Consider the following 16,419-nt stretch of genomic DNA (forward strand, 5'->3'; position numbering starts at 1 on the left):
TAGTAGTGTCTACTTTACAAATTACTGTCTGTGTGTCTGTGTGTGTGTGTGTGTGTCCGTGTGTGTGTGCGTGTGAGTATTCATTCCAAAGAAATTACTGATCCAAGTTTAAAGCATGACTTTTGAGCTCTTTGCCAAAGAAAACAGTTCCCATTTTATCTAAAGCAAACAAAGGCAGGGTCAAAGCCGCAGGTTCAAGTCTGGCTTTTCTTAAGCAAGTGAAGATGCCTGATTATTTGCAACAAAAATAGCCCAATGCAGCAGGAATTGTGGGGCTGGATGTGAAATGGTCAGCTCAAATTTAGCCAAGAAGTTTTTAGCAGATAAGTCAATAATCAAATATTTATCTGGCATAAGGGAGCACTGATGTTTATGGTTTCCAGTGCAGCATGTCACTCTGATTGTTTCATTTTCAAGGAAAGTTGTTGAAGACAAGCTATGTCATGGTCAAGATGAGATTCAGTGACTAATGAGAAGTATTTTCTATAAACAACCTTAGATTCATTGTAAGGCCAGTACTAGACTATATGGCTGAAACTAATGATTGTTTTTATTATTAACTAATCTGCTGATTATTTTTTAATGAATCATTTAGTCTGTGAGAAGATAAAAAACACTCATCACAATTTCCCAGAGCCCAATGATGTCTTGAAATTGCTTGCTTTGTCAGACCAAGATCAAGTTATAACAAATCCAAAGACATTCAATTTGCAATGAAAAGAACAACAGAGTGACTATTTGCACCCCCAGTACGAATAGCCTAGGCCACACAGCTACAACAACAACAAAAAATTGTTGCTTGCGTGCACCGAAATCATGGCCGACATTCATCTTCCTTGACGGCAGAAACTGGCATATTAAGAAAGTTTTGTCTCTAATGTTTATAACAATTGAATTTCTAGCGGAAAATGGATACTACAGTTCCGCTTTCTTTCTTCAGTGAAAGCATACAACCGGTAGTTTGTTAGTTAGTACCTATTTTTTGAATACAGTATGGTAACCTAGCAACCAAAGCTTAAAGACAAGTAGTCAACGGTTGTACTATATTCCACAAGAACTGCTAGATGAGGGGTTAGAACAGTGAGCTGTGGCCCAGGACTCTTTGGTTTGATTCCCCAGTGAAGAGATCTTGTTTCTTTCATTTTGGATTGGATCATTTGCATGCCACTGCACAAGTCAGGGCCAGCCCCCCAGGTCAAGAACCACGCCAGTGTATATATCAACGTCTCTCTGAAGTGTGCGAAATATTGGACACTGCAACAATTTTATTTAGGCCACAGAGCAATATTTCAAAAAGGTGTAATACATGAGTAATATGGATAACTGTGTGTAAATATAGGGTAGCCTACGCCAGGGTACGAATATCATCCACTTCTAATTTATACACTGGTACGAATAGCACACATTGATAATCATACCCTGTAACAACAAACGCGTTGCGTATGCCCAGAAAATTGACAGACCGACGCTTCTATCCAAAGTGACATACATATAAACCCCCAATTTATGTAAAATTATAATTACTTAAGTAAAGAATGTGTGAATACAAATAAACGGTTAAAGATACAGTCTGTGAGTCTGTGACAAACAGCAATCATAAAAATAAGATTGATCTGATGATATTTCTGTCTGGATGTCTGCATCAGTCATTAAAAGAACATTGAGGATTCTGGAAGGTGTTGCTACTAATAGAACCTGCAAACATCCAGACCAATATGAAAGGAGGGGGTATTAATAGAACACATTGCTGTGTGCACCGGGGTACGAATAGCATTCACTTCTAATTGCACCAGGGTACCAATAGCATACATTGATATTTGTACCAGACGGGGTATTAATAGAACACATTGCTGTGTGCACCGGGGTACGAATAGCATACACTCAGGGTTTCCCGCAGCACTTTGCAGTTCAGGCGGCCCGCCTAAGCTGGGGAACCCTACCGCCTTAACTAGGTCGTCAAAAAAAAAAAAAATCCGCTGCACAAAAGGCCGTCAAGTGCATCTCGGACAATAGCGCGGACGCGCTTCACACCACGAGCGGGCACGCGCGACACACGACCAAAATGAGAGAAAGAAAAAGAGATGTGGTCCGTCGCTGTCCGGAGGATAACTAGCCAGTTGATATCGCGCGTGTGTGTCCGTGAGAACTGTAAGTCGTATAACTTATGTTTTGGGTTTATTTAAGCCTGTTATTGTAGTAGTCTATAGTTCTTGCAAATTTAAAGTAAGTTAGCTGGTGATTTTGTTGTTTGAGTTCTTCACCTGCTAGCTAGGTTGGACGTGCCTGTTGATTTGATATAATGGCGATTGTTGAACGCCCTTACTCACTGTGCATTATTTACATAGCCTGTAGCGATGCTAGATGTCAGCTCTGCCATAAGCAGTGACTGTGATCACCTTTGCACATTTTGACAATGTTGTTTTGCACATTCTTTAGCACTTTAGTGTTGTATAGTTTGTATACTGTTTGTTAAAATTGTTTCAGTTGTTAAGGACAAATATTTTTAACCATTTGTATAGTGTTGTATAGTTTGTATGGTGTTTGTAATGAAAATAAGTATCAATGGTCCACTTGTAAAAGAGTGCAATTACCAAAGGGCCCTTGAATTGATCTTTTTAAAACCAAGGATAGCTTGTAGCGATGCTAGATGTCAGCTCTGCCAGAAGCAGTGACTGTGATCACCTTTGCACATTTTGAATGTTGTTTTTCACTTTATTTATTATAATATATTATTATTTAAATTTTATATTTTGTGTTTAATAAATAATTGTTAAATGTAGTACAGAGTCTGTAGTCTATCGCACAAAGAAACACCTGAACTTTATGCTGAAAGTGCATTTCTAACCTTCCTCTCTAGACTGAAATACTGCTTCCATTTATCCCAACAGGAGGTATTCAGGGATTTGAAAACAGATAACAGATCAATTACTGCACAGAGTTTCCAGACTTTCCAGAACATGCATTTGGGCAATTTATATCATTGTTAAAACACGATTTTTCAATTTTTATTTGATTTAATTTGCAAAAAAGAAAAGAAAAAGAAATTGTGATGTCAGTTTTTAAAACATTTGTTTAGGAGTTGGATAGACCATATAAACATTTTAGATGTAGAGCAGATTTCTCATAGGAACAAACCTGTGAGACACTAAACAAACCCAAAATTGCAGCAACCCCAACACAGACACAGTTACTGTGCAATAACACACAGGCCAATGTCCTGCATTCGATCCCACAGTGGATGTTCTTGTTCACATTAAAAGGTGCATTTCAAGTCATCTTCTGTACGGACAGCACGATGTGTGTAGGAGGAAGGATAGCTTTAGAGATGTATGCATGGATTTGTACATTGCGTGTGTAGGTGCATGTATGAGTGTGTGTGTGTGAGTGTGTGTGTGTGTGTGTATGTCAGACGCAGAGGACTGTGAGGGTATGAGCTTGTGTGTGTGTGTGTGTGTGTGTGTGTGTGTGTGAGTGTGACAGTAACAGAGGAAGGTTGATATATAATGCAGCATGGGTCCAGTTTCCTAAGTCCTCTCTGAGTTTCCATAAACATCCAAGGCCACTGTCTGTTAAGACAGCAAGCACGCACATGCGCACACGCACATGCACATTTAAAACAAGTGTAGTTTGATAGCAGGGCAATAGGAGTCCCACAGAATGAGTGGGACATACAGAGGAGGAATTAATTAACATACAAAAGAAAATCTCTCGCTCTCTCCCTCTTTCGCCCCCAACTTCACCCTGGGCTCGATCATCACAGTTTGTCACACTCACGAACACGCACCACACAGCAGGCTTCCAGTGTGCAGTCAGATCCAAGGAGTTTTGATACAACAGGTTTCACCTCCCATTCACAAGAAATAAAAGTCCACAGAAACAAACAGCACATGTAGACACATAAGTAAATGATAAATAAAGTCAAAGGCACATACCTGTAGTTGTCTTGTAAATATCCGGCTATGTGAAAACCCCAGTAGCACTTCTGCCTCAGCCAGCTCACAGCAGGATCTATAATTAGACAGAGAGCTCCACTCCCCTCCAGTCATCTTTTACAGTCGGCCACATCCTCTTTTCTTTAACTCCTTCTCTTTCTTGTCCTCCCTCCCTTCCTCTCCCTATCTCTGTCTCTATTTGTTGACGCTGTCTGACACCAAACTGTTGATTTCATTAATTCTTTCACACAGTAGAAGCACCTTGTCTGGGAGGGTAACTGGCTGCAGAATCCAGACAGAGTTTTAACTCCTTTTAAATGCTGCCTGGAATAAAATTTGAGACAGAATAAAAGCAAAATTAAGAACAAAGTAGTCCAAATCAGCCTTAAACTATAAACGTGCAGACTAAGCAAAAGGTAATCAAGATCCTCAAATCAAATCCTGTACATAGATAAGATCTCTATTAATGCTGTAGGAGGCATTTTAAGACTTCACACGGCTTTACAACTTTTAAAGGACCTTTGCAAGAACATTTCAGCTTCTGCTACACTACTTTTTTTTTTTTTTTTAATTTGTCACGCTTTGGCCAGTGATGACCGCCAGCTCTCGCCAGTGCATGATCTTTACAATCCATCCCATAAACAACAGGGATTGTAACCATGGTAACATGGGGGCAGCAGGAAGTTGGGTCTATAAAAACACAACAATGAGAGAACCAGGGTGGCTTCCTGTTTGAGAGCTGAGTTTAGACTCCCATTTCCTCCCCTCTCCTCCCCCTGCTGTTGTTGTGATGCTGCTGCCGCAGTGCCCTTGAGCCCTATGGCAGTAAAGTTCCCCACTGGACCACATGCTCAGACGGTAAAACCAAAACAACCATGGCTTGTCTGACACCCTCCTTTCTCATACACACTCCCAAATCACTGTTCCCGTTCCTCTTAATGCATGGCTTTAGTGAAAAGCTGAGGGCTTTGACACCCATTAACGACTCAGATTAATGACTAACAGTGGCCCTGAAGGCAACACACTAATGTTCTGAACACACAATCACTCACAAACACACCCATTACAGGAAGATGGAAAACTACTAAGTAAACTATTGACAATCCAGTTAAATTGTGTTTCATCAATGTCAATTGCTTGTGGGACTGAATGGGCTTGAATAAAACTTTCGTAAGTTAGATCCAAGAGTACAACATTGCAATGTTTAGAGGAACTTATGACATTGTGTGTGTGTGTGTAAGACATGTAACATGAAGAAGCCAAGAGCATTGCCATTCTTAGATGAGAACATTAATATCACTCTCATGTCTGTTCATTAAATATGAAGCTACAGCCATACAGGAGACAGTTATATTAGCATATAAAGACCGGAGACTGGGAGGAACAGTTAGCCTGTCTTTCTCAGCCTACAAACACCTCTGGAATTCACTACTTGACACGATAGCCGTTTCCGCCTGCTTCCAGTCTTTTTGCAAAGCTAAGCTAAGCGTCTCCTGGCTGTAGCAGACAGAAATCAGAGTGGTATCGATTTTCTCATCAAACTCTCAGCAAGAGTTAAATTTGCCATTACATAAAAATGTGAAGAGTTTCCAGTGTTTGGTTTGTTAATTTCAAATTTATTTGACATCTTTTTCCCAGGAATTTCTCTTTGACGACATTTGAGTTTCTGTACGTGGGGCTGTTTATTTGTTTTCTTTGTCTGTTCAACCATGTTGAGTGTTGCAGCTCATGATAACCAGTTTTCCTCTACTTCTTCAAAATAATGATCTGTTTCTTTGGAATTGCAGTCGAAGCATTTTCTCATGAAAACCCAACAACACATCTTTAGTTTACAGCACAATATAGATTTTCTTTGTTTATTATTGTTTTATTGTTAATTCACTGTTGTTTATAACAACCAGTGTTTTGTGCAGGGTAAAATACATATTTTCAGTATGGAAGTGAGTATTACTTTAATACAGTAAAAGGTGCAGGAGGTGAGAGACTAAAAAAACGACAGAGTTGCCAAATCAGCCTTGCACAACACAGGATCTCTATGAATAGTCTGGTACTGACAGTTAGGATCACATGCTCTTTACACTGGGAGCTCTCTCATCAGACCTCAAGACTTTTACAGAACCAACTGAACTGTGTGACAGTGAAAAGTCATTCTTAAATCAGATATCGACCTTTTGCATTATGTAGGAACTTTAGGTAATTGTGTTAAAGGAAAAGGAAAGCCTTTTCATAGACAAATAATGTTAGTAAAGTATTGAAAAAGTATAAGTAGTATCGGTATAAATTCAGGTTTCAGGTTCTATACTTCTAATCCCTTTTTTCTTCACTTTCTAAATCTGATTGAAAAGAAAATAAATTAATCATTAGTCCCCCCCCCCCCATTCCTTTTCCCTACAACTTATTTCCCTCTCTCGCGCCTTCATCCTGAGGAATCCACAGCTGTCGCTCCCATTCAAAACCTCTCCTCTTCCCATAGCAGCTGGCCAGACTGTGGTTTCTGTGTGTGTGTGTGTGTGTGTGTGTGTGTGTGTGTGTGTGTGTGTGTGTGTGTGTCTCCCTGCCTCCACTGTCGCCAAACTATTTCTATATTTATGATGTAACTCTGGTGGTGCATACTTGAGTGTTCAAGTGTAAATGGTAGTGTGTGGCTGTTGACAAGTTTAAGAACTACCCTCTACTGTGTGTGTGTGTGTGTGTGTGTGTGTGTGTGTGTGTGTGTGTGTGTGTGTGTGTGAGACAAGAATAGCAAGATGAAGAACAATTGCTGGTGCTCTGACCTACAGAGGGTTAAGTAAGGACACCAGGGGTACCTAAATCATCCACGTGTCTGTGGTTGATCTATGGCTCTCGTTTCCTTCTTTGAAAAAAAAGATGATTTTATGTACAGAAAAAAAAATCCACGCTCAGATACTCCCAAACTCATCCGTCATGTTCAGTACATAAGTAGTATATCCATAAAGTTCTTAAAGCACCCATATTATGCTCATTTTCAGATTCATAATTGTATTTTAAGGTTGTACCAGAATAGGTTTACATGGTTTAATTTTCAAAAAACACCATATTTTTGTTGTACTGCATCACTCTCTCTCACTGCTGCAGATCCTCTTTTCACCTGGTCTCTGTTTTAGCTACAGAGTGAGACCTCTTTTCTTCTTCTGTACTATCTTTGATTGCACTCGCACATGCGCAGTAGCTCAGATGTAGATCATGTCATGTCGTGCCGATTTTGAACAGCTCACCCGGAGACTGAAGGCAGGAAACATTCAGAAACCGTATCTCACTCAAAACAGCATGGATGGATTTTTTTTAAAGTTTGTATGCATGTGGAAGCACCAGAGAACAAAAGAACACCCCAAATCCCAGAAAAAGTGTTTTTTTCATAATATGGGCACTTTAACTATACTAATGCACATTTCGCAGAATGCCTTATGACAGCCCCCATACAGTGATTGCAAACGTGTTGCATTCAAGCAAAAGGTGGGATGTGTTTAGATGATTTCTGTTTAAACAGATTAAAAAAAAAAGATGAATAATTCATTTATTACTTTTTACAACCACCATAATCCCCGTTTTTATGCCACATCAGCACTACTTTTTTCAGGGTTTCTGCCATTGAAAAAGGTCTACAGCGATGCTCTTGGCCTTGAGAGGATGTACATCAGTGCTTTGAGCTAAATGCTAATGCCAGCATGCTGATGTTTAGCAGGTAAAATGTTTAGCATGTTCTGAAATGCATCCTGGTTACAAAGATTACAAGGGACACAAAAAATGCGCCAATTAGTATTGAAAGTAGACCCAAAAATGTAAAGTACAAGGATGTACTTTCTTTTGACAGCTGAGATGACAAATAAGACAAGTATTTATGAGGTCATGAAGTCAAGTCATATAAAATCCAAGTAGGGTTTTGGGTCAAGGTAAACATCTGGACAAAATTTATGTTTTGACACAAGTGATCTCAAGCAACAATGCTACTTTCAGAAAATGACAGGTTTCTAAATTTGGCCGCTCTCTCGTGCATGCTTGTAAAAGAGGAATCTCAGTAAGCTTCGAATAAACAGGTGCTTTAGGATTCCACCAGGTCTGGTTGCAGTAATAGTCAATGTAAATAACACACACACACACACACACACACACACACACACACACACGCACACACACGCACACACGCACACACGCACACACGCGTCCTTATCATCGTTCGCTCGACTCGGTGTTGCAATTCGCCGAAGCTGGAAACTTTATTACAACTCATTCATTACACACATCTCTGTCTGTCAGAGAGGAGACACCAGGTGTGCTGTTCAGTTTGACAAATGACAGTGAATCTGTCTCTGCTGCACAGATAACAAAGGCAAAGCCAAGAGTCCCACTAAGGACCTTACTGACATTAACATGTCTGCTTCCTGTCTTTAACACGATCTGCTGAACACAATACAATAAATGTTTTGGTCAAGAATAAATCTGATTGTACTCTCCAGTTCATAAAGAAGTCTCCCTTTGTCCATTTCAAACAATCCTCTTTCATAGAGAAAAGTGATACATTTTGTTCGTGGTTTGTTTGGAATAAACAGAAGACGACGTGGGTGAGCATGAGTCATGACAGCCACCGTGACTGAACAGACAAATAAATAAGCACCCTGTCTGATTGACAACTTGCTTTGCATAAGGAGGGAAAGTTTCTTTATGTTGCATGAGAGCTTCATCATCGTTGAACTATTTATGACATTTTTCTGAAAACCAAATTCCTCTCTTTGGAAAAGTCATGCTTCAAATCAGCTGCTGATCTATGCAAACACCTTTATTGCTCCCTGTAGGTAAATTATTTTCCTGGTTCCTATTGACTGCGTTGCACGAAAACACTTCAGCAGTGTCAATAAGAAGGCCGAACTCAGTCCCTGTCTGAAGGGCTCAGCGAGTCACCCTGCTGAGAAGAAATGTATGCTACTGCATGTAAGGCAGACCTGGGCATTGTACGGCCCCCGGGCCACACCTTTGGGCGGCCCTAACCGGCCCGCTTGAGGTCAATGGGAATTTAGCAATCAAACGTAAAAAAAGTGAACCAGAATAAAGTGAAGAGAATGTTCCGCTTTCCAGACGAACCATAACGAGAAGGATTGAGGACATCGCGGGAAACCTGGAGATTCAGTTGCAAAAAGAACTGAAAAAAAGCAAATGAGGTAGTAAGACTACAAACAAAAAGATAACACTTTGTATAAAGTTAATTTATTGCTGTTTTTTGAAAATGGCAAAGATATGCACATTTTGTTCACAATTGCTTTGTGAATGCTGTTCAAATAGTGACATAAGTGTGGCATTTTGTACTTTGTCTGCTTTACTTTTTCACGTTCTAAGAAAAAAGTGAAAAAAAGGGCAACTGGAGGGGGGGTGCCACTGTAAACGTTAATGTGTCGTAATTGCTGCTTAAACAAACAGACCTATGGGAGCATTTTTTCAGGGGAGGACCGTCTCGGAAGAATAAGTATCTTATACTATCTTTAGTATCTAATCATCTTGCTGAGTGTTTTACCCATCAGAAATGTGAATTCTTATGGAACACCTGACGGGAACAGGTCCTGTGGAAATGTTTCCTCCAGCTGATGCAATGCAGCTGCTCAACAGCAGCACTGGTCATGCTGGGCAGTTCTCAGGAAATCCTCCCTCAACCAGCAAATACACATTATACACAAGAACTTCAAGGTTTGAGTGTACGTATCTTCAAAAATTCAAGATGACATTAGCTTAAATATTTTTACACACCTGTCCAAGCTCTCTTTCTCTCCCTCATCACACACACTCCTGCTCTTCTTAACATCAAACACATTCTCCACATTTCCCAACACAGATAAAGCCACTCAACACAGCAGCAAAGGGATCTCCCCCTTTTATCTTTTACAACCACACACACACACACACACACACACACACAAGTCCACCTTTATCATCACAACCCTCAATATACACTCACACGGCATACTCACACTCAGGCAGACAAATATTAACACGCAACTTTTAAGTGTCTGTTGTTAAATCTCTTGTTGTTAAAAGTCCTTGTGATGCTGAAAGGGAAATTATTTCAAATGAGCTGGATGATCTTGCTGTTTTATCAGTGGTGAAAACAGTGAGTCATGAAAACAGTGGTGACTTGTGACTGATAGCCTGTGGCAGTGGTGGGGAGCTCTTTCTGCTGATAAGAACGAGAGTAGCAGCCCCAGTCTACCCTGCAGTCAGGAGACTATTTGATTTGACTAGGCATAATTAAACACAAACGTATTATAAAACTTAGTTCAGGGCAGTGGTGGAATGTAAATGAGTACATGTATTCAAGTGCTGTACTTAAGTACAAATGTTGAGGTACTTGTACTTTACTTACGTCTTTTCTTTTTATGACACTTTCTACTTCTACTCCACTACATTTCAGAGAAGAATATTGTACGTTTTACTCCACGACATTATTCTGACAGCTTTCGTTACTAGTTACTTTACAAGTGCAGATTTCTGCACACATGTAGTTTTTAAAATACCATGTTTTAATATAAATTAAACAACCCAACAATTTACAAGTCCAGCTAAAATGATTAGCAGATTAAACACAGAACAGTTTGGATTGTTTCCGGTTTCTAAAGTGTGAGGATTTTTCTGCATTGAGTACCTTCACTTTTAACACTTTAAGTACATTTTCCTGTTGATAATGACATACGTTTACTTAAGTAACATTTTCAATGCAGGACTTTTACTTGTAACAGAGTATTTTTACAGTGTGGTATTAGTGTGGTATTAGTACTTTTACTTAAGTAAAGAGAATACTTCTTCCACCACTGGTTCAGGGTGAACACAACTTTGAATATTTTCCTGATGGCTAAAGAAGACAGGTTCCCAAATTCACTTTCAGTTCAATAACTTGCTTTCAAATATAAAAAGAGGATTTATTAAATGGCAAAAGAAAAACCAGCAAATCGACTGAGTTCTTTTCGTCTTCCACCGTCAAAGAATAATCTACACAGAAATACTGTAAGAACCATAACAAGTCGCTTACAGTAATTTCTGAAAATGAGTGAGAAACCTAACAAACTGGACCGCATGGCCTGTTCACATGGAGGGTTTTTTTTATAGTTCCCAACTCACATAACAAAACAACTTTGGTTCGATTAATGAACTGAAGTGTATGCGTGAAATAGGATTTGCTGACAGGAGTCTGATATCTGCCTCCGTATCTTACTTCATGTTCTTGTTTTCATACATCTTTCCATCCCTCTATTTTTTCTTTTTATACACTGTGAACCTCTCTCTCTCTACTTTACTCTTTTTGCTTCCTTTCTTCATCTTATTTTTTTTTTTTTAACTACGATCTTTCCTTGGAAAAAGTTCCAGGAAGGCAGCTTCATGAATATGCACAGTCACACTCGGCTGTCTGCACGGACAACAAAGGAAGAAGACATTAACATTCCTGCACATGCTCTGCACTCTGGTCAGACACACACACACACACACACACACACACACAAACAAACGACTTTTAAGTCATGGACAAGCCCTTCATAGGTTGACTGAAACACATTATCACACCTTTTACAAACACTTGAATATGTGCACAGCTACGGAGCAGAAATAACATTTTCTGCATTTAGCAATGGTACAAGTTGCTGGAAAGATACTAATTTTGATTTTTTTTTATTCAGCCACATGTTGATAAACAGCTGATAGTTCTAGTTCAGAGCTGAAACAATAATTATATGAAAATGTATCAATCATTTATGTCACAATGATCTAGTTCCAGCCTCTCAAATATAAATATTTTCTGGTTTTCTTTGTCTTGGTCTTTGATAGTAAACTGGATATCTTTGAGTTTGGGACTGTTGGCTGAACAAAACAAGCAGTTTGAATATGGCATCTCGGGCTTTAGAAATTTGTGGTGGGCACACATATGTATATATTTGTATACTGGATTAAATTCCATTTGCAAGAAAAATATGGTAGACATTAGTTAGACATATGCCAGATATAAAATATGGGATACCTTAAATGTATTGCATTATAGCACATTTTGGCTGTCAATACAGGATTTATAAGTAAAATTATAAAATGAAAAAAGACTGACACTGTGCACACTTGTGAATCTGAAAAATATGCACAGTGAGCCTGCATTCTTACAAATCACTGCATGCATATCATTTGTGCATCTAGTATACTTCCTCATTGTGATATTGAACAGCACATTTGTAATTTGCAAAGTTTACTGCACAGCATCTCCAACTACTCCCCAACTTATCTCACCTTTGCTCTCCGCAGTACTGTTGCCTGTTTTCTGCACCGTCTGTGTGTGCATCTCAGAAGGGCGTCACTGAGAAATCCATCTATACACACACACACACACACACACACACACACACACAATAAATTAACATGCATTAAGTCTCTCCTTCCTCCTCCACTTCACCAAGTTGTTGAGATTAGCCTGAATCTGTTAACGTCACTGACTATTCAACATGCACGCACGCACACACACACACACACACACACACACACACACACACACACACACACACACACACACACACACACACACACACACACACACACACACACACACAATGTAAAGGCTGGAGTCCATCCAGATGAGAGTAGGTCCTATTACATTTGCGCTAACAACAGGCTATCTGATCCGAGGTCAGTGTCAGTCACATTGGTGATCTGGAAGGGATGTGAGCCATTCATTAGTCTCTGCTGTGCTTTAGGTCAGACAATATCACAATACAGCGAGGAGTCTGGTTCGGAAAACTCATGATTAGGGCTAAACTGAGGCGCTGGCCTCCGTCATATCATCGATGTGCAAGATAATGAGCATTCCTGAAAGAGCTACATGCGTAAAACAGAACAGCAAAGTTTCATTTATGAACATCTTAATCATGATTCTAATTTAACAGAGGTTTTATTTCCATGAAGGCACCCAAGAATGTTCCTATCACTGAATGAGTAAAGTTTGGTCAGAATGCCTTAATGAGCTACTCACCATTTCAAGCTTACATAGTTTAAGAGAATGAAAATATCCAAAGATCTGATGAAATACAGGCTGAAATATTCAGTATCAATGGCTTCAGTATGAATTTGCTGTGATCCGAAATACAAATTAAATTGCTTTTTGATAGAAGCAAATGGTAACACACAAATCGCTGGAGACTCAAAATGCTTCTTTCTATCCAAGGCTTCTGGTCTGGAGTGGTGGGTGAGACTGAGGTGAAAATTGAAGGGTTTTTTTCCCCCCAAAATGCCACAGGAATAAATCCTTAGAAAAATAATTCCATCAACTCCAGTACATTTCAACAGGATTAAAAGTTCCAATATGTAATAAATCCAAAAATGACCCCAATGCATCATCAGATATTAAGGAAACATTCTACGTTGATTAACTAACTTTTCTGACAACAATGCTAATGCCAGTATTTTCTCCTTTTGAAATTTACGTTCCGTGACAGAATGTCTGTTTGTGTTTTGGACTGTGTGTTGATATCACTGTCAATTTGACAGCCAGGCCGGGTTGCCAGATATACCTGTAAAAACGTAAACCCAGTGCGCTACAGCTGTTAACGTTAGTACAGCCATGAAAGCAGCAAACAAACGAACAGGATCAACGGAGATAAATTCTAACCGACCTAAAAAAAACAACCTAACAGTAGCGTGACCAGAGAAGTAACAAACCCTGGGTAAATATTGGAGATGTATTTGAAAGATGGAGACAGCTTAGAGCCCAAAAGGATGCCGAGTTGGCTAATTTCCTCCTGAACAGGTAAGCATTAGCTTAAGGCTAATTTTTCACAGCTACTAGGGACGGGCATTTTATGTCATTTCAACATTCATATACTCACATTGAATTATACAGCTAGAGTACCCGAGTTGGTTACTCGCAAAAACAATTGAGACACAGCCAGTAAAGTGATCCCGACTGGTCCTGGCTAACGCCGCCATGCTAACCCTGCTAACGTTACCGGAGGACCAGGCAAGCGGGCCACGGCTGTTTACAACGTGTAGCCTGTTCAGCGGCCGTAGCCGACAACGGTAAGTTATTTTAAGCCAAGAGAGGGGGGCTGGGAGGGCCGTGAGTTTACAGTGTGTTTAGCGATTGCCAAGCTAATAAAGTGTGTTCAGTCAGGTGGAGAGGATGGAAAGGTAGTGTTAATTTTAGTGCCTCCTACTGTAATTCTAAGCCGATGAAGTGTGTCTGTCCGTCGGGTGGAGAGGATGGCGAGGTTGTTGTGTTTTTAGCGGTTCCTACCGTAATTCTAAGCCGAAAAAGTGTGTCTGTCAGTTGGGTACAGAGCTCCACGTGAGCACGGGCTTTTATGACAATATAGTCAGCATCTAACGTTAGCTACTCCGCTGTGCTGTGAAGTAATGTCTGGCTATGTGAGACGAGCGTCTAGCAACGTATGCTGCAGAGAAAGAGAGAGAGAGAGAGACGTCCTGAGGGGGATGCAAACTGCGGCTGAAGGCCAATAACAGACCAATTACCCAGCTGACCACAGCAAGGAGCCTTTAGCTCAAAGGTTAATACAACAGAAATTGATTTGACACACTACAATAACGTTAAGGACAATGTTTCCAGCTTCTATGTCCTATTTACACCAGATATGTGCAGGCTGACACACAGAAATAAAACAAAACACACACAATTAACAGACATGAAAGGTACTAGACTAGACTACACACACACACACACACACACACACACACACACACACACACACACACACACACACACACACACACACACCCTTGGAGGGTATTATATAACATTACCCCTGACATATCAAATGATTTCATGCACCTAGAGGCAGGACAATTGAGCCATTTGTTCAGCAAGTCAAAAATAGCCGCCTCCTTCATTGCCGTCTACTATTACTACCATGTCGGCAATGCATTTAGGCTTTAAGGGGCCCCAAAGTTCGTAATGACCATAATATATCTCCAGAGGTTAATATAGTTGTTGATTAGTATACAATTAGTCATTCAACTATCGTCAGTCAGCTACCGGGATTTAATGACTTTTTACTGATTTGGAACAAAAACGCTACATACGCTAGAAATTCAAGACGGAGCACAATTTAGTGTTGAATAAAAAGTGTCGTAGCTGCAGCAGTATTACTATTCCTGATATATTACTGCTGTACTCAATAAAGACTAAACCTGTTGATCAAATAGTATAGTTAGGTCAGATTACTCAATACAAAGAAGAAGTGAGGAAGATTAGTGGCAGGAAAAAGAAAAAAACATGAAACCAGAGTAAAGGCTTAGTAAGTAAAGGAATATAACTTTTTTTACTTGTTCACTCCCTCTGCATTTGATTCCAAAATTATATATAATTTCACTTAAACACTTAAATTGGCATGGATGTTTTGCCTTTAAGATGTCGTTGTATAAATGTTAAAGATATATAATGCACTGTAATAAACTGAAACAATTAGTCAATTAATGTATTAGTTGATCAACTTTAACTATTTAAATAATGGATTCATTGTTTGTTTTGATGTTGTTTAAAGCTTTTAAAGTGTGATTATTTGCTGGTTTTCTTAATGTTCTATGATATTAAACTCTATTATTGGCTTTGGCAATGTTGGTCGGACAAAAAAAAACTATGTCATTATGTGAACTTGGGCTTTGGGAAACTGATTTTTTAAAAGTAATTCATGATTTTTTAAAACGAAATGGTAAAAAAAGAAGAATGACAACTAACTCTTCTTCCATCAGCTCCCCCATTCAGCACAAACCAGTGACAAAAAGAAACCAAGGATCAGCTGACCAAAGTGTTTGGAAACCAGGATCAGGAACAGGATATGGTCTAGGGCAGTGGTTCCCAACCTTTTTTCCTTGGCGCCCCCCCCTGATATTATTATCAGAATTTGTTTAACATGTGCACATATATTTTTTTTTTTACCTCAACCTCAAACCAGATAAAGACTTGCGCACCCCAGGTTGGGAACCACTGGTCTAGGGTTTCAAGCGAGCTGAGGCGATGCTAGAAGGTGGAGTTAAAACACTGCAGACCACTGACTGGTCAATCCTCCCTGGACATCCTGCACAAACCATGCCATTTTTAAATAGCCAAGCTCCGTCCATGGCGACTGCAATTTTTTTTTTTTGTCATAATCAACCCAAATTGTTAAGAAAGGCAACACGCAAAACTACACCGTACACTACGCCATGCAATTGAGGAAGTGTATGCGTTCATACTGTATCTATCTGTGAGGTTATATGTGTATATTTGTGTGTGAGAGTAAACAACGAGAGATTAGAGAAGACAAAAGGAGAAAGAGCCGGTGTCAATTGCCCTGCGTGGACAACACACATGTAACCAGACCCTACAGCCACCGCCATGACCTCACCGGGTTTTTCCACACACACACACACACACACACACACACACACACACACACACACACACACACACACACACACAGCGGGTCCTTGGTTAGCATACAGTCAGCGGGGCCTGGCACAG

At 39.8% G+C, this 16,419-nt stretch overlaps 1 protein-coding gene across 3 annotated transcripts in view; it reads right to left on the reverse strand.

Moving 5' to 3' along the window:
* hdac7a (histone deacetylase 7a) overlaps positions 1–16,419 on the reverse strand; it is a 72,402-nt gene that overhangs the window by 34,665 nt on the left and 21,318 nt on the right. Inside the window, exon 3 of one of the 3 annotated variants that reach the window (XM_078254358.1) lies at positions 12,201–12,280. The exons of 1 other annotated variant lie outside the window; for it this stretch is intronic. In XM_078254358.1, coding sequence (XP_078110484.1) covers positions 12,201–12,252 — 52 coding nt within the window. In that variant the 5' untranslated portion in view covers positions 12,253–12,280. Of the gene's footprint in view, positions 1–3,932; positions 4,022–12,200; positions 12,281–16,419 lie in introns of those variants that run through there. One more of the 3 variants, XM_078254359.1, reaches the window with a different exon arrangement.

This window comes from Sander vitreus, chromosome 7 (assembly GCF_031162955.1).
Source record: "Sander vitreus isolate 19-12246 chromosome 7, sanVit1, whole genome shotgun sequence".
In the NCBI taxonomy this organism is placed as follows: Eukaryota; Metazoa; Chordata; class Actinopteri; order Perciformes; family Percidae; genus Sander; species Sander vitreus.